At 46.6% G+C, this 24,912-nt stretch overlaps 10 protein-coding genes across 10 annotated transcripts; 5 read left to right on the forward strand and 5 right to left on the reverse strand.

Annotated features, from left to right (window-relative positions):
* Nucleotides 1-116: 116 nt before the first annotated feature.
* On the reverse strand, nucleotides 117-2,638 carry F4822DRAFT_412001 (calreticulin precursor). The gene is made up of 4 exons (XM_051458916.1): nucleotides 2,272-2,638; nucleotides 1,878-2,160; nucleotides 1,034-1,818; nucleotides 117-975 (listed from the first exon to the last, which is right to left on the reverse strand). Exons 1-4 carry the CDS (start codon nucleotides 2,392-2,394, stop codon nucleotides 472-474), a joined length of 1,695 nt encoding a protein of 564 aa, XP_051312840.1. The 5' UTR covers nucleotides 2,395-2,638; the 3' UTR covers nucleotides 117-471.
* A 985-nt stretch (nucleotides 2,639-3,623) lies between these two features.
* On the forward strand, nucleotides 3,624-4,685 carry F4822DRAFT_333530 (Methylthioribulose-1-phosphate dehydratase). The gene is made up of 2 exons (XM_051455694.1): nucleotides 3,624-3,848; nucleotides 3,994-4,685. Exons 1-2 carry the CDS (start codon nucleotides 3,718-3,720, stop codon nucleotides 4,508-4,510), a joined length of 648 nt encoding a protein of 215 aa, XP_051312841.1. The 5' UTR covers nucleotides 3,624-3,717; the 3' UTR covers nucleotides 4,511-4,685.
* Nucleotides 4,686-4,715: 30 nt separating this feature from the next.
* F4822DRAFT_333550 (uncharacterized protein) lies at nucleotides 4,716-5,942 on the reverse strand. The gene is made up of 3 exons (XM_051455695.1): nucleotides 5,873-5,942; nucleotides 5,424-5,730; nucleotides 4,716-5,366 (listed from the first exon to the last, which is right to left on the reverse strand). Exons 2-3 carry the CDS (start codon nucleotides 5,623-5,625, stop codon nucleotides 4,921-4,923), a joined length of 648 nt encoding a protein of 215 aa, XP_051312842.1. The 5' UTR covers nucleotides 5,626-5,730; nucleotides 5,873-5,942; the 3' UTR covers nucleotides 4,716-4,920.
* A 2,269-nt stretch (nucleotides 5,943-8,211) lies between these two features.
* Nucleotides 8,212-9,055, reverse strand: F4822DRAFT_431936 (HAD-superfamily hydrolase; the record flags this gene model as incomplete). Its single annotated transcript, XM_051461553.1, has 2 exons — nucleotides 8,212-8,946; nucleotides 9,047-9,055. The coding sequence occupies 2 exons, from the start codon at nucleotides 9,053-9,055 to the stop codon at nucleotides 8,212-8,214; spliced, it is 744 nt and encodes a 247-aa protein (XP_051312843.1).
* A 602-nt stretch (nucleotides 9,056-9,657) lies between these two features.
* F4822DRAFT_431937 (magnesium transporter) lies at nucleotides 9,658-10,154 on the forward strand (the record flags this gene model as incomplete). Its single annotated transcript, XM_051461554.1, has 2 exons — nucleotides 9,658-9,713; nucleotides 9,791-10,154. 2 exons carry the CDS (start codon nucleotides 9,658-9,660, stop codon nucleotides 10,152-10,154), a joined length of 420 nt encoding a protein of 139 aa, XP_051312844.1.
* A 1,112-nt stretch (nucleotides 10,155-11,266) lies between these two features.
* F4822DRAFT_412014 (muts domain V-domain-containing protein) lies at nucleotides 11,267-13,889 on the forward strand. The gene is made up of 4 exons (XM_051458917.1): nucleotides 11,267-11,561; nucleotides 11,617-12,222; nucleotides 12,278-12,704; nucleotides 12,761-13,889. Exons 1-4 carry the CDS (start codon nucleotides 11,289-11,291, stop codon nucleotides 13,870-13,872), a joined length of 2,418 nt encoding a protein of 805 aa, XP_051312845.1. The 5' UTR covers nucleotides 11,267-11,288; the 3' UTR covers nucleotides 13,873-13,889.
* Nucleotides 13,890-14,117: 228 nt separating this feature from the next.
* Nucleotides 14,118-15,569, reverse strand: F4822DRAFT_333634 (uncharacterized protein). The gene has a single exon (XM_051455697.1). The coding sequence runs from the start codon at nucleotides 15,268-15,270 to the stop codon at nucleotides 14,521-14,523; it is 750 nt and encodes a 249-aa protein (XP_051312846.1). The 5' UTR covers nucleotides 15,271-15,569; the 3' UTR covers nucleotides 14,118-14,520.
* Nucleotides 15,529-17,098, reverse strand: F4822DRAFT_333636 (uncharacterized protein). The gene is made up of 3 exons (XM_051455698.1): nucleotides 16,519-17,098; nucleotides 15,848-16,398; nucleotides 15,529-15,766 (listed from the first exon to the last, which is right to left on the reverse strand). Exons 1-2 carry the CDS (start codon nucleotides 16,634-16,636, stop codon nucleotides 15,869-15,871), a joined length of 648 nt encoding a protein of 215 aa, XP_051312847.1. The 5' UTR covers nucleotides 16,637-17,098; the 3' UTR covers nucleotides 15,529-15,766; nucleotides 15,848-15,868.
* Nucleotides 17,099-17,296: 198 nt separating this feature from the next.
* Nucleotides 17,297-20,106, forward strand: F4822DRAFT_412020 (uncharacterized protein). The gene is made up of 8 exons (XM_051458918.1): nucleotides 17,297-17,715; nucleotides 17,779-18,086; nucleotides 18,143-18,262; nucleotides 18,319-18,680; nucleotides 18,732-18,755; nucleotides 18,803-19,105; nucleotides 19,161-19,756; nucleotides 19,814-20,106. Exons 1-7 carry the CDS (start codon nucleotides 17,480-17,482, stop codon nucleotides 19,521-19,523), a joined length of 1,716 nt encoding a protein of 571 aa, XP_051312848.1. The 5' UTR covers nucleotides 17,297-17,479; the 3' UTR covers nucleotides 19,524-19,756; nucleotides 19,814-20,106.
* Nucleotides 20,107-20,669: 563 nt separating this feature from the next.
* F4822DRAFT_333665 (ethanolamine kinase) lies at nucleotides 20,670-22,229 on the forward strand. Its single transcript, XM_051455699.1, has 2 exons — nucleotides 20,670-21,564; nucleotides 21,626-22,229. The coding sequence occupies exons 1-2, from the start codon at nucleotides 20,833-20,835 to the stop codon at nucleotides 22,154-22,156; spliced, it is 1,263 nt and encodes a 420-aa protein (XP_051312849.1). The 5' UTR covers nucleotides 20,670-20,832; the 3' UTR covers nucleotides 22,157-22,229.
* The last annotated feature ends 2,683 nt before the right edge of the window (nucleotides 22,230-24,912 follow it).

The following is a 24,912-nucleotide window of genomic DNA, read 5'->3' on the forward strand; positions in this document are numbered from 1 at the left end:
TTTCATAGCAATTGTTTGTCCTTATTACTCGCATCGCCTGGGTTCGTATTCTTGTTTAATAGTCTTCATTTTAGCTACGCGTCAAATAAAGACGAAATCATCTTTCAGATAAGTGTTTGTGATTTTCATAGAATTAATGCTAGAGCTGGTTACTGAGATTGCGTTTTGTAATATATCCATACAGCTGTGGTGTTACATACCCTACCGAGTGCAAGGACCTCACCTTTACTAATAATGAACTGATCATTGGCCTACATAGAGTGACTAATCGCAATTTGTGCAAGTTGGGTAATTTTTATTGGGTTGTGTAAAATACACCGGCGCCATGCAAAGTAAATCTGAAGTCCCAAAAGCATGCCTTGAAAAAAGAGCACCACACCCCCCTAAGCCAGCCCCATAAGGCCGGAATAAGTCATTGTTTTTTTTTTTTTTCCTTCGTTGCCTTTAATTTATCCCCCCCTAAGCCATCACCTACGATTGGCTTCTTGTAGCACGTTTGTTAACCTCAGCCTTAACGTTTTCAGCACCAGTAGAAACCGCCTCGGCGGTCTTGTCCTTGGCATCCTTGGCCTTCTCCTTGGCACCCGCACCAGCCTTCTTAACAGCCTCTGGTGCAGCACCTCCCATAGTGAAGATACCAACGAGGGCCGCAAGGGTGACAACCAAACCGCCAATGGCAGTAGGCACCTCAGGGACGAACTTGATGGCCTGGATGGGGTCGTTCGCAGCGATGGTCAGGAAGAGGTCGAGCTTCTCCTTGACGTAGAGGACGGGGTCATCCAAGAATTTGAGGTCGGAGGGTGACTTGATCTTGTCATCAGTCTTGGGCTTCTCGGCATCCTGAAGAGCCTTCTCAACAGCAGACTTCTTGAAGAAAGTCTCCTGAGCGAACTTCTCTGCGTCTGCTTCGGAGTGACCAATGTAGATGTTGTCGAAGAGGATGTCACTTTGCATAGTCCAGAGTTCGAAGCCAATCTTTGATAGCATATTAGTCCAAGATCCCAGAGAGTGAAGCTTTTTCCTAATTACTTACCGCACCAATAGGCTCAAGGTTAGCAGGGTGCTTGTCCTCGAAGTAGTTGGGGTTCTTGATCTTGCGTGGAGCCCAGACACCCTTGTAGGCAGGGTTGTCAATGTAAGGCGCAGTCCACTTGCCCTTGTAGTCGGGGTTCTTCTTCAAAGGCTTAGTCCAGGGGCCACATCCAGAGACATCAGCACACTTGGGGTTGGGAACAGTTGGGGGAACCCAGTCGCCGTCCTCTTCGTCGTCCCAATCTTCGGGCTTCTGGGCCTCAGGGTCGGGGACGGTGAGGGGTTCATCCTCAAGCCAGTCCTCAGGCTTAGTAGCTTCCTCGTCGACAATTTCGAACGGTGCATCCTCATCCCAATCCTCAGGCTTCTTAGCGTCGGGGTCGGGGATACGGGCCTCATCAACCCAATCCTCGGGCTTCTTGTCGTTGGGGTCATCAATCTCCTTCTCAGGGTTGACGGCCGGAGAGAACTGTTCGAAGAGGCTACCATCGCGAACGCTTTCGCCACCCCTTTTGACAGTGAAAGTGTTGTTGGGGCGAACGACCAAGGTGTATAGTTCCGAGGTCTTCTCGATTGTGGCAGGCGGGGCAGCGAGGAGATGCTTCTCCTCATATTCACCAGTCTTGGGGTTCTTGTGGTTGAAGATGAAGTGGACTTTGTTGGTAGCACCGCACTTGTCGGGGCCGAACATGACGACATACGGCGTAGTGTTGCTGAATTCATCTTGGTGGAGAGACTTGGTGTCTCGTAGGAGCTTCAAGTAAGCACCACCGCATTCGAGACCCTCTAGAAAAGTAGTTATTATAAATATGATACCAATAAGTTGTGGAAACCGGTTAGCTTACTCTGGAGCTTTACTTCGTATTGGACAACCAAGTCCTTGCCCTTGGGATCAATCTTCTTGGGGAATTTAGCCGAGATAGCGTGGTGGGCGGCAGCGTTCTTGACGACAAGACCTTTGTCACCCTCAATACCTTTGTATTTGTAGGGCTCCTCGACTGCCCACTCGCCGACATAAGCCCATTCCTCTTCTTGGCCCTTTGTATCCTTCTTGGCGTGGGAAGGCTTCCATCGCTTTTCCCAGTCGTCGGTAAATTGCTCTAGGAAGGGAGCTTTGATGGTGGTAGGCTGTGAAACAAAACATTGGTTAGATAAGCTCTAGTGGAACGGAACAATAAGAAAGCATCGCCGATTGAGAAGCACAAAGGCAGCAATCGGCGCAAGGGATTCGTTACTCACGGTGAAGGTAGGGATCTCAACGGCGACAGAAGTAGATGACTCTGTGTTCTCAACCTTAGAGGCATCGTCGGCACAGGCGCCGAATGCCAAAATGGCAGCGGCAATAGCTGAATTAAACTTCATGATGTGAAGGGGGGAATAATAAGAAAAAAAAGAAGCTGGCAATACTAGCAATGTATATACAGTTGCTTTGCTTTGCTGCTTGCTTGCTTTTGATTAACTAGCCCTGTCTTGTCTCTCTATTTCTCTTCTTCTGTCTTGCACAGAGAGGAAGGAATTGGAATGGGGATTGAGAGTGGTGTTGAGAAAGAACTCCCAGAGCTCGACGGAAAGAAAAGAAAAGATGGATTCGAGCAGGAAGCAATTGCAGATGTTCGCCGTGAACTTTTAATTATTGGCCGGACCTTCCAAGCAAACGTGGCCTAAAGTCAGTACGTACCTTTTCGGTGACACGGTTCCGTTCCTTTGATTGGCTAAAGTTTTTGGGGCTATAGAAGTACCTAGGTACTTGATAGTGCGGGGATAGCGATGGAATCTCTGGGAAACCTTCAGCTATTCTTTCCTGAGTCCCCAAACGAGGCTACTTAAGATTTACCAATTGACTGATTAAGGATTGGTTATTTCTCAATTGGCCTCAATTGAAAGTTTATACGCCTGCAAATACTCGTTGATATAATGAATCATGCTATCATCTTAAGTTATCTATGTATACAAATCATTATCCCTATACCAAAATGCACCATCATGGGGAACGAAACCGTTCGTCCGTAGGAAATGTGATGAAATCTGTCAACAAGTTATCACTTTATTAGTTGGTACTACGTAGGACCATAATATCTACATAGTACCTACATATAGGTCCAACGGGTAGTCCGTGTTCTGTTTGCTTACTAGGTAACCCAACTTTGGTAAGTAAATTCTATTACGGGTGTTACTTATCCCGAAAATAGAATAGTACTGTTATTCGGTAGATGGATTTCATTCGAACTTAGCTCTATTTATACAATCAAGAAAAAGACCGATACTGAGAAGGAGCACATGTCTGGGAAGAGCTAATGGCATTGTACCTACACATGTACAGACTGGAGCTCACCTTCCTGACCTAACACCCCCAAATTTTATATACATGTAGCGTATGCCCACTAGCGTTTTATGTGCAAGTATTTATTTTCTAAGCTACATACATGCATATATATATGTACCTAGGTACATAGGTAATGTTGCGTGTTCTATTCTAAGTGGGGAAAATGGGGTTTGATTGGGTTATGCCGTGATGCTTCGACTTTAGCCTCATCAACTTTATTTGCTAATAACCATCGGGTCCGACTGATTCATATTCTTTCCGCAAACATTCATATAATAACTTGCCTTTCCTTTTTAAAGAGGCCAGCCTGGCCTAATCTTAAGTAATCAGCCAAGTGCAAATCCTCGGAAAAGGACAAGAAAATGAGCGACGACCATTACATAACGTCAGAGGATCCTGATCATCCAGCCAACCTCATTCCATCCCTATGCGCCAAATTCTGGACCTTAGGATGGGTTACGGGCACAGGAGGAGGATGTTCAATTCGCAACGAGTAAGACTTCATTCTTTCCTATTCACACTTTGGTGGAGTGCATTCAGCATAATATCGCTCATATCCGTCCCTATTTTCATTCCCTTTGTTTACAATAATGTAAATAAAATCAGAATGGCCGTTATCTCATACTTCCGCGTTCCAGTGACCTAGTGTACATTGCACCTTCAGGTGTTCAGAAGGAGCTTATGAAGCACACTGATATTTACGTGCTCGCCCTATCCAAGCAGACTGACCTAAAAAACCGTGTCTACTTGCGTTCCCCGCCTTGCGGTAGACCCTCGCAATGTACACCGCTGTTCCTCGCTGCCTTCACCAAGCGGGGGGCCGGCTGCTGCATCCATACCCACTCCCATTGGGCCGTGCTGGTGACTCTGCTCCTCGAGACGCAGGGTCCTGGCCAAGACAAGCTGTTCGAAATCAACAATATCGAGCAGATCAAAGGTTTTGGTAAGGGTTTTCGGAAACAGGGTAATCTAGGTTACCATGATACCCTCCGCATCCCCGTCATCGAGAATACGGCCTACGAGGAGGATCTTACCGAGTTCCTGGAAGAGGCCATGGATAAGCACCCTGATACCTATGCGGTTCTGGTTCGTAGACATGGCGTCTATGTCTGGGGTGATAATGTCCACAAAGCAAAGACTATGTGTGAAAGGTGAACTCTGCCCCGCCCGATACCGCTTTTGCATAATCGATCTAATATTCGATGTCATCAACAGCCTCGATTATCTTTTCCAATTGGCGGTAGAGATGAAACAACTTGGCCTGCCATGGCTGAGCGATGTTCCAGTAGTGGTGCCTACCTCACAACGTTAACCATCCTAAACATTGCACAACTACACACATATACAACATCGGAGGGAAACGAATCAATGGTCAATATCTAGGTCATATTCGCGTTTCATCCAACGTGATTATATCTCCAATTAGTATTGACATCCTAAATATTACTAAAGTTTTTATCGTCAATCCACCCTTTGCGCCTGGTATTTAGAAATTCTTCAAAATATGTGGCATGATATTATATCCCGTAACATCCGTACTCGTCTCACTCAGGTAATCGCTGTGCTCATAGAGCGAGGAAAGCGGCCAAGAAAGAGAATAATCCGATGCCGGAACCGACGGGGGAGAAGAGCATGTCAGCACCGGCCGACGAGCTGGAGGTCGAGGAGGCGGCGGCGGCAGAGTCGCTTCCGGAAGGCGCAATGGTGCTTGAGAAGGATGTGACGAAGGTGGAGCCGTCAGAGGTGACGGTGGATTGAATGTTGGTGACAGATGGGGTAGAGTCACTGCCAGAAGCACCGCTAGAGGTTTGTAGGTTGGGAGTACCAGTTGTGGTGTAATAGTACTGGGCAATGCAACCGTTCACGCAGTTAGCGTAGTCGAGATTTTCGGCGGCAGTGCCATTGCCCTGGGGGCATTGGGCAACACATTCGGTGGTCGCGTTCACATTCTGGGTGTCGGGGCTGGGAACAGCAATGCACTTGGCCTTGCAGTTGACATCAGACGGGTCACCTATTCGGGGTGTAAGTTGGTTAGAATACCTCGAATTGGGTTGTAGTGTTCACTTACAGGCATCAATGCACTGGACAACCGCAGACTGTGCCGAGCTCTGAGCAGGATCGACATTGCTAGAAGTGACAGAAGCGGGGGCGGACGCGGTGCCAGTAGAAGAGGCTACGGCGGACGAAGCGGTCGAGCCAGAGGAACCAGTTTCGGACTGGGCGCTCGCAACGGCGGCGAGGAAGCCGGTGACAAGGACGGAGAAACGCATCTTGATAGGTGTTTGTACAACTCGTGTAAGACAATATTAAGTATTAGTAGGTAGACAACTAGAATATGCAAAACGACAGGAACGAGTGTAGGCGAGGCCGTGAAGCTGATTAGAACTTGTCAGAACGAGCGAGTGACGGAGTCTTTAAAGACACGAGCGAACGGGGCAAGACAAGAAACAGTAGAACCGAAATAAAGAAGAACTTGGGTAAGCCTCCAAATAAATAAGAAATGAAAGCGAGACGGACCTCGCGTTAGTGCACCTGGGGAAGCCTGCATATAGCTTAAGATCGACATTCGATGCGACTAGGGGGCGATCTGGGAAAAGTAGGGCGCTAAGACTCCTCCATACCTCGCGGCCCTCGTCATCAAGCTGTCCAATTTTTCGTGTCGGTGTCGCGCTGCCCTGCATGACCTACCCAAGCGTCCAATCCCAGTCTAGCAACAATTATTTGCCTTGGTTGGGGGAACCAGGGTTCCATCCCGGGCCAGGATGCAGCTAAATTGCTTGACTGCTAATGGAAGACGTTACCGAATGAACCCTGAAGTACAATTAAATTACGAACTTCTATTCATGCTACTTAGACTACATCATCAACAAAATGGTGTAGTCGTATTGGCGTTTGTATTATCTAGGAGTCATTGACTTATATAGAGAGCTAAAGCTTCACCTTTACTGAACTGCGTCAACCAAAGTAGATTAAGGTATAGAGAGGGCTTCTAGCAGTGATATGAAGATCTTTCTAGTACCTCCAAGGATGTATGATACACAGTACATACAGTAATTTGTCTCCAAAGAAAGACACGGGAAAAAAAAGGGGGCAGCTGGCATGATCCCTTCAGGGGTTAAATCTGACCATCCGTTCGCCGTGTGGGGAAATAAAAAGCACAATAATTCTACCCAAAGTACAGTCCTATTTCAGATCTATCTCGTCTCCTTTTTTGACAATATTAAATTTTTTCACCTGTCCGTCTTACCAAAGTATACCATAGTAAGATTAGGAAGAGCTAACATGATATTTTATCGTATCCGTGAGACGCCCAGTACAGTATGAATACAAAATGTCTTAGTTGTCATAGCTGAATTCCAGTGGTATTTGTAAACATACGAGGATGCATAAGGCTCTGTTATCGCTTGGTGGAGAGTACTAGAGGCGCTAAAGAAATACATTCGTATCGAACCGCTCGCTCAATTCGATTGGATTTTCTATCAAGTTCCACCAAGCATTGTTGACCCGCTTCATGGCTGTGCAGCTTGTCCCACCAAGTGGCCATCGCGGTGTTGGAGATCCAATCACGACAAGAAAGCATCAGAAGGCCTAGAGACAAAGTCCCAGGCTTGGAGGCGAAGAAAAGCTCGGTACCCATCATCTAGAAGCTAGAAAGCTAAGAAAATACGAGATGAGATCTTCCCGATGTGCATCAAACTGTACGTTGTCAAATTCGGCTATATCGTGTTCAATTGCCATGTGGCAAACATCTAGTTGGTCAAGCTTGTCGTCTCTTTTTTTTTTTTTTTTTTCTTCTTCCCTCAAAGTGCCGTTGCGGTGTGCCAGAGCGTCTGATCCACTGTCCCGATGTCAGGAACTTGTTTGGCTGAATATGCACTCCAAGTCGTCACCATTCAATTTCAACTTTGGTAGACGAAAGATCTCCATGTAGCCAAGATTACCTAACTGAGGTAGGTATCTACTCAGGTAATCTTAGGTAATAATCCCTACCTCAAGGTAGCATATATTTTATAAGAGATGAGAACTGTGATAATGTGGATGATGACCTCTCATCGTCGTCTTCCTTCGACTTTATTGTTGATCTGCTTACTTGGTTCCCTAGATGGTGTTTTCTTGTTATTTCCGTGGAAGTACTTATCGCCTAGGTAATTCCCAAAGCGGATTTTCATAATATTGGGTTTGAGACACAGTCCGCTAATTGGAATAAGAGTGTATGTAAGGGCTTTTAATTCCATGGTCATTTCCAATGTTTTCCCGCTCGATGTTCTCAACAGGCAATTTTTTCCTCTCTTCCGATTTAACTACAAGGATTTCGCAAGGGTTGCTCCTCTACAGTTTCGCGATATATAACTGGAAGAGGAGCTTTATGGTAAGTAGCAGAGGCATCTTTCAAGTTTGTACCTGCGGTCATACGATTGAAGGGTTGATGAGTTACGGCTATCTTCCGTCCATTCAAATCGTCGGGTTCGGCACACCTGGATCGCTTACGCCAATCAACGTCCTAGTATCTAATCCTCTCGCACCAATTCGTGAGATTCTCCCCCTACTTTACTTAAAACAAGATTGGATCGTGTAAAAGCTAACGTAAGTGAAATGAGCTATTTATTAGCGGTATTTAATGTGAAATCAGTCTTTGCTTGCTTGCATGAAAGAGTTCGGCTACTATGGGAAGTCTGTTGCTAGCATTCCGAGTATGAACACAATCCCTCGATTTAGTTGGAAGGAAAACGAAAGGCAAAACCAACGCACAGATTCTCTCGAGTTTCAATTCAGTCTCCCATAAACCATCCCGGTAGTCGCATGTAGTGGGGGAAGTTCACCTAGGAACTAAAGTGATTCTTCGTGTAGATAGAGACTCACAGCGACTCAATCTTCTTCAAGGCCTCTGGGAATTCCTTCCAATCGTACATAATAACCTTGGCGTTGCATTGTTCGGTCAATAGCTTGGCCATCTCCTCCATCTTCTCCTTGCCATCTTCGATGCCGTAGACGCCGACGTACCCAATTAGAGGGATACCTGCGCGCATGGCGGCGGTGGCGCCACTCTTGCTATCCTCGACGGTGACGCAGTCTTCATTCTTGACACCTAGCTGTTGACAGGCGTAGTTGTAGATGGCTGGGTCAGGCTTGCTGGAAGGAGGGTTCAGACTCGTAGCGGCGCTGTAGACGTGCTCGTTGGGAAAGTAGTGGTCAATCCCAACCTTCTTCAAACTGGCTACGACGCGGGGCTTGGCTGAGGTGCTGACAACGGACATGGGGTACCCTGCTTGCTTAAGCGCCTCAAGTTGCTCAGGTACACCGGGGCAAGGCTGGCATTTCTCGCTCAGCTTCGCAGTCACGGCACCCAGCTCGCGGTCGACATAAGCATCTACCTCTGCTGGGGACATGGTAAAACCGTGCTTCTTCTGCAAGCCATTGAGCATGCCGCGAAAGTTGTGGCCAACGAAGTCCTCTAGCAGCTGCTCGACGGTGTAGCGCTCCGGTCTGCCCCACTTCTCCAAGACCTCGTTGGTCAAGTCGGTGCAGGCCTCGAAGGCCAAATGCTCCGACAGGCAGAGGGTGTTGTCGCAGTCGAGCAGGACGTACTTTACCTGTTGACCCCAATTCGTTAGGAGGTACAGAAAAAAGAAGAAGAAAAACCAACGCTAAGGAATTGGGTGATGGTAAGTAAGGGGGTCTTTTATAACTTACACGAGGCATGTTGAATGATGCAAGAATTGCTGACTGGTTCGTGCTGGCTGCCGTTTAATGGTGTTAATTGCCTAAGCAGAAGTTGAAAGATGTTGATCTTGATGTAGGTGAATGACGAAGTCCTGCGCAGAATAATAGATCATAGATCACTGCGGGGTGTTTCCCTTTACATTGCGGGGTTTTTTAGCAACGGGAACCATCGTACCTGCCATACCTACCACAAAGTACAGCTATGATATAATTGTCCGTACCTACTTCTTGTCCGAATAGTTGGCGTAGGTTAGATAGGTAGGTGCGCCGTGGTTAAAATGGGGTAAATACTAGTACGGACCGATAGCAAGAGGAAGGACCGTAAACTTTAAGTAGATTATATATGGTTTTGAAGCATAGAAGCCCGAAGTTTGCATATGAAAGATCCACTTCCTTCCTTCTTCAATTTCAGTGGGTACCTTCAAGCTATTCGTCTTAGGTAAGCACCAGACAGTTGGGCTGAGCAAGCTGTCTTAGTACCTAGGTAAACTTTAGTTTGTTCAAAACATCGTCATCCAATGTTCTTTTGGTTGCGTTCCCTTCGCTTGCCTATTTGCCTATTCAAGCATCATAAAAAAAACATGACTTGGATTTCCAAGATAACGACTACCTTTGGGCTACTGCTCCTAGCAGATGCGTAAGAACCCCCTCTTTTTACAAGATGTGGAAATATTGCTCAAATATATCTTGGCTAACAATAGTTTACATATTTAGTTGCTACTCGGCTTACGAACATTCCGTTCTCCAAACACATCGAGCCGCATCGCTCTCCTCCTTAACAGCACCACATGGCGGCGCAGCTAGCGCGCTTCCGATCGATATAACTATCGAAACCATTGTTGCCACATTCATTGTTTGCTTAGGAATGGTCCTAGGAACGTCAAACTTACGACCGATTCAATGGCGCGTTTGGGCAGGGAAAATTGAAAGAGAAGGCGAGACAGGATTCCTCAATAACAGCGGTGAGGTGGAGAAAGACTACGTCGGAAACCCCTTCCGATTATTAGAGAGTCGGCCGGGATTTGTCGACATTCGGAAGCAAAGGAAGGAGTTTGCTGAATGGGTGAAAAATAAATAGATATCATACCAAGCAACTGGTTTGGAGATTTTATTAGGATGCGGCAGCATCATCAAAATATCAAAATTGCCACGCCAGTCATTCTTTTCAGAGAATTTGGCGTGTTTAAAGTCAACAGCAGATATGTGCAGCACTGTCGGGGCCATTAAAAAGAATGAACGACAGCTAATAGAGTACAAGAAATGACGCTTTTCTTCGGGTTGGAAAGAGCTGCGGATATCCTATCCTATAGGAAGGTACCCAGGAGGTAGGTAGTTGCTCTCGAGTGACCGCTCTTTCCGAGTTGGGCGCTGTAGAGCGTTCCATAAGTGCTCCAACAAGAAACCATAATCAAACCACCTTCATCCTTCATTCTTCATTCTTCGTACTTCATATTCTATATAACCGGTCGAGTTCCCGTTGCCCTCACTTATATGTGATAACTAATGGGCTACTCTTATGGGGTATATTAAGCGTGTTTACTGTCTTCCTCTTCCCAGGAGAGCGACATGGCGTCTAACCGGAGATATCAAACCCCTTCTCAGGCATCCACAAGCCAGTCATCTCATACAAATCTCTTCAGTCAATCTAGTGCGTCATTTGCATCATCAGCAAGAGATAGTCGCATCTTTTCCACTCCTAATAGGGGACGCGCTGCATCCAAACGTCCCAATTCTTCAAGTAGGAGACCATTAAAAAACCAAGACCATACAAACTCAAGAAATACGGCACAGCCATATCGATCTTCCCCTTACCTGCTACCACACTCTCAGGGACAAAGGTTATCCCTTCGTCCACCATCAAGCTGCCCGCCGTCAAGCAATCTTAACTGTCGTCATGAGGACGAAGGCAAGTCTCACATCGGCGATGCTCTATCCAACGAAGACGCTGACGCTCTAAGAGAGATAATCATGGCGGTGGATATGAAAGATAATGGAAATCTTGGATGTGCTTACTATGTGGCTATTGATGAAACTCTGTTCCTTCTGGAGGACGTGGCCATGTCAGGGCTCGACCTCGTCGAGACACTTCTTCTCCATGCCAATCCAACTACCGTCCTAATATCTGCAAGAGCCTCGGAATCATTAGCAGAATATCTCACTACGGGAGCTCAGGGTGTTGATGGAAACCGAGGTAATATTCTTAAAATTCCATATGCATCAAGCATCACTATTGATGGGCATTACAGGTGATCTTCAAAGCGCATATATCTTAAGGAACCTCAATTCCGCCGACTTCCGCTATGATTCTGGGAAGGCAAGACTGTTAGGACTCAACCTTGAGACGTCTGGACGCCAGAGCTTACTTTACGCTTCTGTCGCCGATAATGTTGTGGATGAAACTGATGACTTCAATGGGCAAGGGGACTCAAGGCTGGGCCGCCTGATGCGCCTTGGAACTTCCATCAACCTAGACAGCCGACTAACGGTCAGGCCTTGCCACATATAATTTGTCTTGTCGTGATCTTTCTAACAGATAATAGATCGGTTGCGCTGGAGCAGTTCTCGGTGATCTTCAGCGAAGAAGAACTGTCAATTACCTACCCAACGACCCTGACGCTTTGGTTGCGTTTAGGATTAAGTCAGTCGAGATGTTCGCTTTGTTTGACTCGATGTTCGTGAACGCCAATACCCTTGTGTCTCTTCAAATTCTACAATCCGAATATCACCCAAATAGTCACCAAAGAGGCCCCAATAACTCCGCCTCGGGCGCCAAAGAAAGTTTATCTATATATGGGCTTTTCCAACATTTAGCCCGTACTCCACAAGGCAAATTAAAGCTTCGCCAAACTTTTCTACGGCCCAGCACCGATATTGACTTGATCCATACCCGTCAGAAGGCTATATCGTTCTTGTTACGGCCGGGAAATGCAGAGGCTCTTATGCAGTTAAGCAACGAGCTAAAGAAAATCAAGAACATGAAGACAGTTATAGCTCTTCTAGAAAAAGGCGTTGACATTCCTGGTCGTAAAATTTCCATAGCTAACAATGTCTGGGCTTCTCTACAGCGATTTGCAGCTTACAGCTTACGACTCAGAGATTCGCTTCGGACCCTACCAGGAGCTGAAAAGTTAGAGGTAATTAGAAAGGTAAATAGTGCCTACCTGAATTTCTAATCCGATACTGATCTCTTGTTATGATTAGGTTATTGATACTATTCAGCCAGTAGCCCTCTGTCAAGTAGGCGAGCTCATTAGCCAGACCATTGACTTTGAGCAGTCAATAGAACGCGGAAGGACTGCTGTCAGACAGGATGTCGATGCTAACTTGGATGAGCTGAAGCGGAGCTATGATGGGATGGAACACTTCCTAACCAACGTCATAGCAAAGTTGCGAGGCGAGTTGCCTGAATGGGCGAGGAAGTACGTACAGAATTGCATCTTCTTCCCTCAACTAGGCTTTTTAACAGTAGTTTCTCTCAATCCCGATACGGGAAAAGGCAACTACGACGGCGAAGGGTTGAAAGATTCTTGGGAGAGGATGTTCGCAGCCGAAGGTTGCGTGTATTACAAAAATCGACAGATGAAGGAGATGGATGAGCACTTTGGGGATGCGTACTGCATGATTATTGGTAAGTCCTTGCTCTAACACCTAAACTATACTACGCTAACTCATTTAAATGCGTAGATCGGGAGATCGAGATTATTCACGAGCTCGCAGTTAAGATTCTAGCACAACGTGAAGCTATAAGCATAGCCTCGGATGTCCTTGGGGAGCTTGATAGCCTGTTTGCATTAGCAATTGGCTGCGGCCAATACAACTGGGTGGCACCTAGAATGACGAGACAAAATATCATACATATCGAAGGAGGGCGTCACCCGTTGCAGGAACTAGTAGTGCCGTCTTTCATTGCGAACAATTGTCATGTCGCGGGTGGGCTAGGGGACCAAAATGACGAAGTCCCGGATGAGAGTTTAGAAGAGGACGAAAGGGTCTCGATAGAACAACCCAGCACTCTCGTATTGACAGGACCAAATCATTCTGGTAAGAGCGTATATCTCAAACAGGTTGCACTAATTGTATACCTAGCACATATTGGCTGTTTTGTTCCGGCTGAACGGGCTCGGATCGGAATCACGGATCGTATACTCACACGCATTGCCACACGCGAAAGCGTGGCGAAGAACGAAAGCGCATTCTCCATTGACCTACGCCAGATAGCGTTTGCGATGAACTTTGCAACCCGCAGGAGCCTCGTGCTGATAGATGAATTTGGCAAAGGTACGAATAGTCTAGATGGTGCTGGTTTGGTCACAGCGGTATTGGACCATTTCATTTCCCTTGGTCCTGAGAGGCCCAAGGTTCTAGCTGCCACGCATTTCCACGAAATCTTTGAGGGCCAATTTCTAGTGGAAACTCCGGAGCTAGCATTCGGCCATATGGACGTCCGAATGGACTTTGATGCCCCTACCATGGAAGATCAAGTAACCTATCTTTACCAACTTACTCCGGGTCGAAGCATTTCAAGCTTTGGTAGTCGTTGTGCGGCGATGAATGGCATCGATCAAGCAGTGGTGGAGAGGGCCGAGTCAATCATGCTTATGCTAGTCCGAAACGAAGATCTTGAGGTCGTGTGTTCTAAGCTCTCGGACACCGAAATGCAGAAGCTTGAAGAGGCCGAGACTGTCGCGCGAACTTTCCTTGAGCAAGATATCAAAGCACCACCAAGTAACGGAAAGGATACGAAACGCCCCAGTGGATGGTATCGAAAGATTCTCGATGAGATACTTGCCAAGTGATTTGATTTCAAATCTCGGCTGGAATATTATCACCTGATTGTCTCTAGATAATTATAGCTGTTGCTGCTATTTGCTTGTAAGTAGATGAATATTTCGACTACGCCTATTGATAATTGGGGCTCTGTGCCGTGAACCTTTAACACTTCGTTCACCTACCTGGTATAAGGCTGACTTACATTTTTTCATTGGAAACGACTATGCGATAACGTTTTTTTTAGACACTAAGCGATTAAGTCACGTAACCCTGAGAGTATTGAATCGGTGTCAAATGACTACATAGGTACTTAAAGGACTTCCCCAACGGCCTGTTTCACATAAAAACTGTACAAACTAGACAATTTTCTTAGCTCGAAATATGGAATCAAGCTTGTAAATTATTTTCTATAATCGCAGCGTGCCTTCGCACTAGGCCCTGGCGCTTCGCGGCGTCTTCCCTCACTCTTATCCATGTCTCGACGACTCCAAAGCTTGCTTGTTTTCAGTGTCGAGCAACCGGTGCGACACGGAGCCCTTCATCGAGAACCCAACTGGGTATCCAGGGTATCTATTTTTTATGAACAGCCACGTCTGAATACATACATGTAGAATCTTAAAAAAATGTAAATGCAACCGCTATCAATAGGTATGGACGAAGAAATGATGGTTCGTTTACCAACCGAAGGCCATGGCGGCGGCAACGGCTAGGACGGCAGCCAGCATAGAGGCTTGGCTGGTTGCACCGGCGCCCTCTGCGGTGGAACCACCAGCTGGGCTGCCATCAGAAGAGTTCTGTGTGGTGCTATCGCTAGAAGAGTCGCCGAAGCCAGCGGTGCTGGAGGGGCTGCCGGTTGCGGAACTGAAGGTGGAAGCTGCAACAAGTAGAGATCCAGACGCGGTAGGAGTCTGGGTGACAACCGCAGTGCTGTCACCCAAGACAGTCGTGCCGGAGCTACCCTTGCTGGCATTACCAGTAGGGGTCGGCGCGGGTGCCGAGGTAGACGCTCCAGTTGGGTCGATCTTGGCTGGCTCACCGACACTCATGATGATCGAGACCGATGCACCCCCCTTGGAGTCACCCGTGGCGCTGGGCTTGGACGTGGAGGAAGGGGTCGAACCGGTGTCAAATCCCGCCTTCGCCTGCGCAGCATCAATGGCAGACTGAGGGATATCGCAGTTAGACTGAATAGGACCGACAAGGTCCGAGAACTTGGTGTCTGCCGGACACCACTGGTTCATGCATATTACAGCGTCGGACAAAAATTTGTCGCTGGACTTCTCGCACATGCAGTCCGTATCGGTGGGAGAACATCCCGACTGGCGGATGCAACTCGTAATGCAGGTTGGGAACTGAGCGGCCTGGACGAGCGAGCCGAAAAGAGCGGCATACAAGATGGCTGAGTACTGCTGTTTGGCCAACATTTTGACGGATTAAACGGCGGATATTCGAAAGAGTGGAATGTATTATTATCGCGTGAATAATTTTATTTGAATAATGAATGACTGGTGAGAATGAACGGTCAAGAAGGGAATAAACACCTTCAAGCAAAAGCAGGTCTATCTTGGACGATAAAAACGTAGGCAATGTAAGGAGTGCGCAACGCTGGAGAGGGAAGAGCAAGCAACAAACTTGAAGGTCGATACGTGGGATTTCACGCCATATGTAAATGGCTCGGCGGCGAGGCCGCAGCGGAAAGAGATTGCCGGGATGGCCCTCCCGTGGATATATGTGTGAAACATCGCGAACTAGGATTATAGACCTGCCAGAGATAATCTCAGTCGGTTTCGGTGTGTCCCCTAAGGCGATCTTTTAATTAGTCGGGTCGCTGCGAACCAATCCTAGCGGCTCAGACGTCACAACCGATTGGAAGCTTCCTCTTTTGATTGCGGTGCCGAGCCTGACTAGACAGGGCGCCGTCTACAGTTGGTGGAATGGAGGGTTAGCTGAGTCCATAAGTGGAGCATATAGAGAAGATCTCTGGGGTAATCTTCATTTTACTTTTTTAAAGGGGAGAGCCGTTCAGGAGAGAGACCCTGTGATATAATGCATACAAATCTCGTCGGCAAACGGATTTTTCACAGCATTGAAAGACCTCTTTGGACCATCCGGGCTAGCTACGAAACCGCAGCTCTCATAGAACGCTATAGCTCCAGTGTTTGTTGCATAGACGATAACACTCAGCGCGAGATGTCCATTTTGTTTCTTGGCGTGGCCCACAGCCCATTCGGTCGCAGTCCTGACCACTTTTTTAGCGAGGCCTTGGCCTCGAGCCTGAGGCGCCGTGTAGACACCAGTAATCTGAAATGACATAGATGAGGCCTCACTATTATTGTGGTGGTGATCGCGCTCGTCCCTCATTTCGGAACTGGCCTGGAACGGATTGCTCGCTGGGTCGGGGTTCGGCAGAGGTCCAATTAATGACGTAGCCGATAGGATTTGTTTACTATCAGAGAGCATGGCCACGAAGGTCTTTGGTAGAGGATTTCTGATGCGATTAAGCCAGTCATCGTCAACAAAGTTGATTTCTCGATTGTAAGTCGAGCCGAACGCTGTTGGTACAGGTGGTCAAACCCGCATGGTCAGCCATTAGTTCAGTGGCCGCCTCACAAGAGGATAAAGAGTCCAACTAGTAGTAGGACTGAAAGAAATCACTGGATTGGTGGGTGTACCTTCGGGCTCACGTTTCAAGGCGGCCAACCGAAAGGGTTTATAGTGGTCGAGATAGAAGCAACAGCCTTCATCGTCCGCGGGCAAGGACACAATCTCCCATCCAGCAAATGTAGACATGTTGCGTAATGTCGCATTCCTAATTGACTGGTGATAATTGGTCTTATTGAGGCTGTGTGATGGTTGATTATGTAGTACAGTTTACCGCCACGCTTCGTTGCGTGTCTTGACCAGGAAAATCTCTGTACACAACTTTGTGAGGCAGTATATCCTGTTGGCATCCGACAAAGTCGGGGATCGTCCATTATGTATCCATTATGTATTATGCCGGTGGTAGTGGTAACGGTGGATAGTCTGAGACATTGCTATGAGTCACGATTCTAGAACCAAGAGTCACATCCCTTAGCTTTTACTTAGCCTTAGAGGCGGTATAGTACCTAAGGTTATGTACCTATGTATGTTGCATGTACATAAGGCACTGCGCTGCAGCAGTAAAGTTAAACCTACATATGTACAGCCGGGCGGTTAGCGCACCATAGCTCAATCCTTCAGGAACTATCCGGGCGACTGGTCAAGCTAAAGTTTATGGGACTACCCGCCTTTTGCCGCCCCGAGTTAATTGAGACATAACACTCAGCCATTGGCAGCTGCTTATTTGTCCCCACTCATTTGACCTGTCACCTGCATGTTTCCCGCGAGCGTCGCCTGCGTCGCCTGCTGAACAAGATCCTTGCCAGCGAGTCTACGTACGAGGACCTATTATTTTGGATTAAAGTTCCGAGAAGGCTGGCTGAGTACTAACAACTTTAGAAAATAACCACCACACTTCATTCATATCTCTACATGTGTGTTATGTTATGTACATACAATCCGACTTATATAAAATATCTTCTCAGATGCATCCCTACATATTGAGTTAATGTTCTGCTTACCTTCGGGGTTAGTGATTTGTGATATATCGCCATGGCGTCTAACAACGACCTTCCCTCGGGAGGTTTCGCCGCTGCCTTCAAAGACTTCGATCTAGATGATGTCTTTAAGGAAGCCGAGCAGCGCGTGGTGGACAAGCTCAGCAAGAACTTCGTCGTGGAGTTCGGATATGATAGAGCGCGCATTGCGTTCGATCTGGGCAACGAAGAAATCAAAGAGCTACTTGAGCGTGATCCCGATCCCCAAAAGGACTATCCTATCCGATGGATGTACGTTTGATGTCTAGATAATATCAAGCCTAGGTATACTCTACATACTAACCAAAACAACAGCAACGTGTGGGATCCCAGCGCACAGAAGGATGTCATGACCTCTATTGTCAATAGATACGGATTCTCGCTCAGGCTACTTAGCCTTATGACTACCCCAAGACCTCATCAAGACGAGACACGACGGTATAAGGAGAGGAAGAGGGCTATATTGCGCCATCAACGACTTCCGATAGATCCAGAGAAAGGTGATGCCACGAACAATTTTACGGCGAAACCCGTTCCATCCACGGAAGCCAATGACAATCTAGCTCTTTATTTGCAAGTCAAGGATACAGTGAACTATTCTTCTACTGACCAAACGCAGAAAGGCATGTTTTTCCCCAAAACAATATCATTATCGCTCCTCACTAACACAGCTATGAAGCTTTCTGTATCGGGGCGAATTGGTTACACAAACGACCAAGGCCCGAACACGGACGCGAACATCCCCGAACTAGTATCATGCCGCCTAAACATTGGCAGTGGCTCGCTTTATGTAACAATCGTATGAGCTATGATATCGTCCTTATACCGCTGAGCAACTACTAATGTCTCGGATAGACACTGTCCTGTCGATTCACGAGAGGCCCTCGTACGAACTGGTGCCGGAAAAGGAGGACGAAAAGCGCTGGCGGCAAACTGAACTTCAGTATATGAGGTCTCATATGCTAGATATACTTAGGCAGCTATCTAAAAAGGGCTATGAGCAGTACAAATCTGACCCACTCGCTCAAAGCTCAGTGCGGGAGTCGTTGCGCAAATTTCAACTAGGCATAACCAGACAGGAATCGGGGGTGTCTATTTTCAACAGCGAGACGGGTAGTCTAGCCGACGAAGGGACAAGTAATCTTTTCTACTATTTGTTTGAGGACTACGTCGCGGCCGGGCCTCTCAAGGCCGCGGAACAAGAACTAGACGAAATGGTAGGTTGGTCCATCATGGTAGACAAGACACTGCTAACCCATTTTGCATAGACACATAAGATCCTAGAAAGCACTGTAGGTTAGGTCCCCAGAGTTACACTTACGGCTACTAAGTTATACAGCACTGGAAAAAGGTATCCAAGAGCTCTGAGATCATACCTACGTTGCATTATCTGAGTAAAGACCTCCGAGAGTTTAAGCACCTGTTTGAGAATTATAAGAATCTTATAAATAAGATCCTGTCAGTGGGGAAACCTGATTCGCAACCGCCTCCGCCGTTAGACGTTCGATTCGAGGTGGATCGCAGAGTGTCCTTAACGAGCTCAGCCCTTAGTCGATTTACCAGGTTAGGGGACCGCCTTCAGTACCTCATGCTGAATACCATTGAGGGGTATCTGGAAGAGATAGGTGCATTGTCAACGACGGTAAGAATCAAGGGTTTGCTGTTCTCAGTGAGCAGTTGTGGCTAATACTTAGTAGTACTTCAACCTGACGCAACAGAAAGATTCACAGGCAACAGCGAGGCTTACGAGGAGTGCGACGTTACTGGCTAAGCTTAGTGTCTTCTTCTTGCCGATCAGTTTCATGACGAGTTACTTTTCAGTGCAGATCGAGGATCTCTATACAGCATGGACTGGGAATACCTATTGGTATGCATTCGCGGTGATAGCGAGTGTGTCGTTTGTGAGTCTGTTCTTCTTCAGCAGACTACTCATGTTCTCTATCGATATGTTGGATGATTGGGCTGCTAAGATAGCAACCGGGACTAACAAACTTCTTCAAACTGTACTGGCTTGGGTTGCTGGGCTCAGATCGAGAAATGGTGGTGATGGTGATACGTAAGGAGAGTGCTCAAAGCAATGGCGCATCTGATCGAAAATTTGGCTCTGGGTGTAGTACAGTGTGAAAATAGTACAACCAATACTAAGTACATAGAGTATGATGGAAAGTTGCTTACATGTACTTCCGTAGATCTTATGTGTATTATAGATGGTGCGTCTACCTAGGTATACATGTACGATTATTGGTGGAAGTCCGGCATTGGATACATACATATGTATGTAGTTGCGTCACCTGTGAGTACCCATGTACACAAGTAGCATACGTCAATGTACTCACAGAACATATATAAGCCAGTATGTACTTAAGGCACCTGGCAAAGCAGTTTAATTCACCCATGTGGCGATCCACATTGATGTTTCTTGTCGATTCAGACTTGAAATAATGTTGCCTTGGGTACATTACCTCGTCTACTTAGGTACTTAGATTGGTTAGCCATCTACATATGTAGTTGCTGTACGATTCGCGGGATGCCATCTGAACTAGCTAGTCATCATTTTCACATGCCTCTGATTCTGGACCAAAAGGGGCAATTGATCTCGTGACTCTTTCGTATTTTCGAGTCTGTAAGTACCTCTACCTAGGCATTAATTAGTTGTATCTAACTCTCCCTTTTTTTATTCCCTTTGATAATATTCGTCCTTTCCTATCTATGTATTGTCACTAGCTAGAGCTTATTGGTAGAACCTATGATGTATGTCTTATGCGGGATGCAGAGTTTTGACTTGCAGAACATGGTTACTTACATAGGTATGTTGGAAAAGGTTGATAAATGGTTGGCGGTCGTCGCCGGGTTCCCAAGATTCAGTGCTCTAGGGCTGCAGCTACCCCTGCCGCCCCTGATTTTAGCCCAGTGATTTAGTTGGTCCCTTGACCTCTGCCGGGGGCCGACCCCCCGTTGATCACTTCCTTCGCGCATCTTTTTGTGCCTTCTTCCTTCTGCACCTGGAGCAGCAATGACGTTTTTGTCCTTCGCTTTGCACATCTTGTCTTGTACATCCAATATGTTTTTTTAAGTCAATCATACAATATTCATTCAAACAATCACTTGTCATTTGTAAAATTACCGACCACTACGCATTCCCCGTCTCAACTGTTCGGTTGTTCTAGATTTTATTTATCAAGTATCCTTGCGACGCATCCACAATCCGTTCATATCGCTTGCGCAAAACTATAGGCGGTGAACTTTTTTTCTACTTATTTATTTAGACATCCCAGAACAAGATAAACCCGTCAACTTCGCCCTTCTTCGATGACTTTGCGTTGCGACCCTAAGAAAAGCGACGATTAATCCACCGAGTCCCTGTATAACATGCCTTCACATCACTCCAACGGGGCTGCAAAAGCCTCGCTTGGCCAACTGCGATACATCCCCATTTCCTACGACAGCGATAGCCCTGATTCCTCGGCCCGCGCCCTTATCCTCGCCCTACGTCCCGAATGGTCGAGTCCCAAATCCAACATTGAATTTACACCATTCAAAGATGGCATTACAAACACATTATTAAAAGCGGTCAATCGAAAGGAGGGTTTATCCGAGGACGAGATAGACCAAGAAGCCGTTCTACTACGTGCATATGGGCACGGAACCGATGTGCTTATAGACCGACACCGTGAAACACAGAACCATGAGCTGCTCATGAACCATGGCCTAGCTCCGGAGCTTCTAGCTCGCTTCGATAATGGCATGATATATCGCTATATTCGAGGCACAGCTACCCAACCAGCCGACTTAAGAATACCGGCAATCTATCTAGCTGTCGCGCGACGCTTAGCCCAGTGGCATGCCACTGTTCCCTGCATCTACGAAAGCCGGGCACAAAAGAATGGGACAAACGGGATCGTCAATGGATCCCACGAGATTACCATTGAAAATGCAGCACCTGGGAAACCTTTCCCTAACGTCTGGAGTGTTATGCAGAAATGGATATTTGCCCTCCCCACAGAAACAGAGACTCAACGTGCAAGACAAACACTTCTCCAGGAGGAACTCACCAAATTAATAGAGGAGCTAAGCCAACGGCCCGGGCTGGGTGATAATGGCGTAAGTAGATTTGCAAACGCAAGTTGTGTTGCTTGTGCATACTAACAACCACTTCCTATAGCTTGTTTTTGCGCACTGCGACCTTCTGAGTGGAAATGTCATCATTGAGCCTCGAGGTTCTACCAGCGCTAACAGAGAAGATGGCCACAAGACAGAAGTTAGTTTCATCGATTACGAATACGCCACCCCTTCTCCCGCAGCCTTTGATCTAGCGAACCATTTTGCGGAGTGGGGCGGTTTCGACTGCGACTATAACGCGTTGCCAACTCGGACACAGCGAGTGGAATTTATTCGCGAGTACATTCGTACTTATTTTAGTTTAGTGCCCAACAAGCTCGATGGCAAGGGGGAGGAAACCGAGGCACAGAAGTTATTGGCGGAAGTGGACGTGTTTCGTGGCGTTCCTGGGTTCTACTGGGGAATCTGGGCATTAATCCAAGCCACTATCTCGCACATCGATTTCGACTATGCCGAATATGCTGAGATTAGATTGGGGGAGTATTGGGGGTGGAGAGAAGCAACGAAATGTGTCGCCGATTCCACGCCAAGGGAATTGTCACTACGGGAGAAGCGATGGGCGCAGCTGGATTAAATCCAGTTCTACCAAGGGTAAAGCGTACATGGTCATGATACAGCATTTAATAGATACCATTATGAGACAGTAAATAATCGGGGAACCCTCGCTTGTAGTAGAGCTATATGAACGATCTTGAAACGACAACTTTAGAGTATCCAAGACTACAGCGTAGGGTTCTGAAGCAGCATAGATATTTCAATCTTAGAGACGTGTACTATCCTCCCACGAGTATTCGATGAAGGAAAGTAACACTTTTTCATCGACACCTGATTGATAGCACTTAAACGTAACAATTGTTTAGAATAGATCACGTACTCATATAGTAGATAAGGTGACAATTCATGATGTCGTTGAATGAACTAGTTCGTTCTCAGAAACCCACCGATAGAAGTTGCACATAAAAACAAATAACTAGGTACACATTCAGACTTCAAAATGGATTCACAAGCGAACGCTTCTGGTTCGATGATTCGGGGAGTAGAGTCTAGAATAGGTAGTGGACTATCTTGGAGTATCCGTTGAGGGTGGTTGATACTTTCACCTACGATCAACAGCTCATTAAACCTGATATATTCTTATCAGGTAGCCATGCAAAATAAACTATACAGCCTTCTCAACATATCTACCTTTGACTACATATTGATTAACTTTATCTGATCCATTGTATTGAAGTAACCCTGGCCTCTTTTTACCTCGGTAAACCAGCCAGTGGCATCGCTTTGAGGGTGCTCCCTGAAGAGTTATTGAGACCGATTCATCGTTCTACTTTATCCGCGCACTCGCCGGACAAATCTGCAAGTATATCAGAACGCAATATTCTTCGTTCCACGTCAATAGTGAGGGTTCTCTCAAGACAATCCTCCAGTATAAGCGAAGTAGCCAAGGGAGTTCCTGATAACCCCTCCAAGGCCTAGGATATTCTATAATAATCCGCGCTATATCTTTGAAATTGTGCCCCTATTCCTTGAAGAAGTTCTCGGCTTTGTTGGCGGTGGCGCCGCACTTGACGCTTGGGAAGGAGGCAAGGCGTCATTGGTGTTTCCTGGTGTTTAGGTTTTAATTTATGATTTTAAATTACCGTACGATCGATTTTCAACTAGGTCTCCTTTTGGATATATCGAATTCGCGTATTTCGACTATGGTCTTTGCTGGGATAATACTCGAAGTCGTACTGAGGACTGAACCTCTATCACAAATGCTGATTCTTGTTCAGTTGATTCCTAATCCTGTTGTATAGAATTACTGTAGCTGCGATCTGGTTCGTTGATAGCGAGCTTTTAAACTCGCTATTTATGATGCTGGGAAATGGTCAAGACGGAAGAGGAAAGGAGATCAGTGGTTCTCACATAATTAATGTGGAATTTTTACATTCCACATGAAATATAGGTAGATAATTAATGGGAAATAAGGTAGAATAGCGAATCAATTTAGTTCAACATAAGAAAAGTGTGCAGAAGTTATGGAGGGGGCCAAGAGTAGGCATTGGGAAACAACGCCATGTAAAAAGATATGATGGTAAAATAAAGACGTAAGTCAAGTCACTAGTCTAACTTAGGTACACACAATCCATCCTTCCTGGAGGCTGAGAGCTCATAGCTTCTGGGTGACGACGAGATCAACGTCTTATCGTCATCTAGTTGGTGACATGATTTCAATCAGTTCGTAGATTTATCGTGTCAGCGATATTTAGAAATGTGACGCGCTATATTCATCATTGTGGTCTTGTTCACATTCTAGCAATTGCCGTCGAATCAGCAATTAGTTAAATCGCGAAAAATCGGATATTTGACAGAGGTTTGGGGGCCAGCTGAGAGTGAGGCAAGCTGATATTGAGTCTAAGGACGTGGTTAATGGATTGTCGCCTTATCGCCTTATCGCAGCCCCAGCCCGTCTGAGTTTTGTCAGCTAAAGCACGTAATTGTATGGTACCTAGGTACCTAGGTAGGTATCTAGGTATTTCCAGGACCTGGAAGGGGAAATGGCGGACAAACAAAAAGAGACGAGGGGGAGCTGAAGGAATCGGCAGGCTTCGCAGCGCTCCGAACGCACAGATAAGAAAGGGTGAACCCTGTCAAGGCTTTGAGTGGGTACTTATTGTGAGATGACCAATCAAAACTGGTAGAAGTATTTCAAGCTGCAAATTGGTTATTTGCATTGTTGTACTTTGACGAGGGTGGGTAAGTGGGGCAGCGGAGGGTGGGAACATTGAAGCAGGGAGGTAGGGTTGGGGATATGTACATGTATTGTATTTGCATATTATTATGTATATTTATACATGATATACACGCACAATTATTCTTGTATTCTCTCATATTTTCGATCGATTTCGTACCTGACCCTCGATTCGCTACATTAACATACTTGACATAGGTACAATATTTCTGCTCCACAGCTATCATCCAGTCGGTCTAGCGTATGGGCATGTAGGTATCTAATGGATGAATATCTGGTTCATTTGTCTGTCTAGGTATTTTTCACCTGCAGAGAATTCTTGGCGACGCGCAATCCTAGGTGTGACGAGCGTGTTCTGGACATCGTGATTCGAACAGAGAATATCTCGCTGCGTTGCTGATGAGCTTTGCATCCCGCTTGGTCCTGACCGCCTCTGCCCTTGCAATTCTGTCATTCGCGCACGCGATTTCGCTCCTTGCCACCTCATCATCATAATCATCCATAATCATCATCACCAATCGCCCATCGGCCTTGCCCTTCCAGCTTCTCCCGTTTTAATAACCCGGCCTGCAGAGAAGATCTACCACGGCAGGGGACGG

This window comes from Hypoxylon trugodes (assembly GCF_022578975.1).
Source record: "Hypoxylon trugodes strain CBS 135444 unplaced genomic scaffold F4822scaffold_7, whole genome shotgun sequence".
In the NCBI taxonomy this organism is placed as follows: Eukaryota; Fungi; Ascomycota; class Sordariomycetes; order Xylariales; family Hypoxylaceae; genus Hypoxylon; species Hypoxylon trugodes.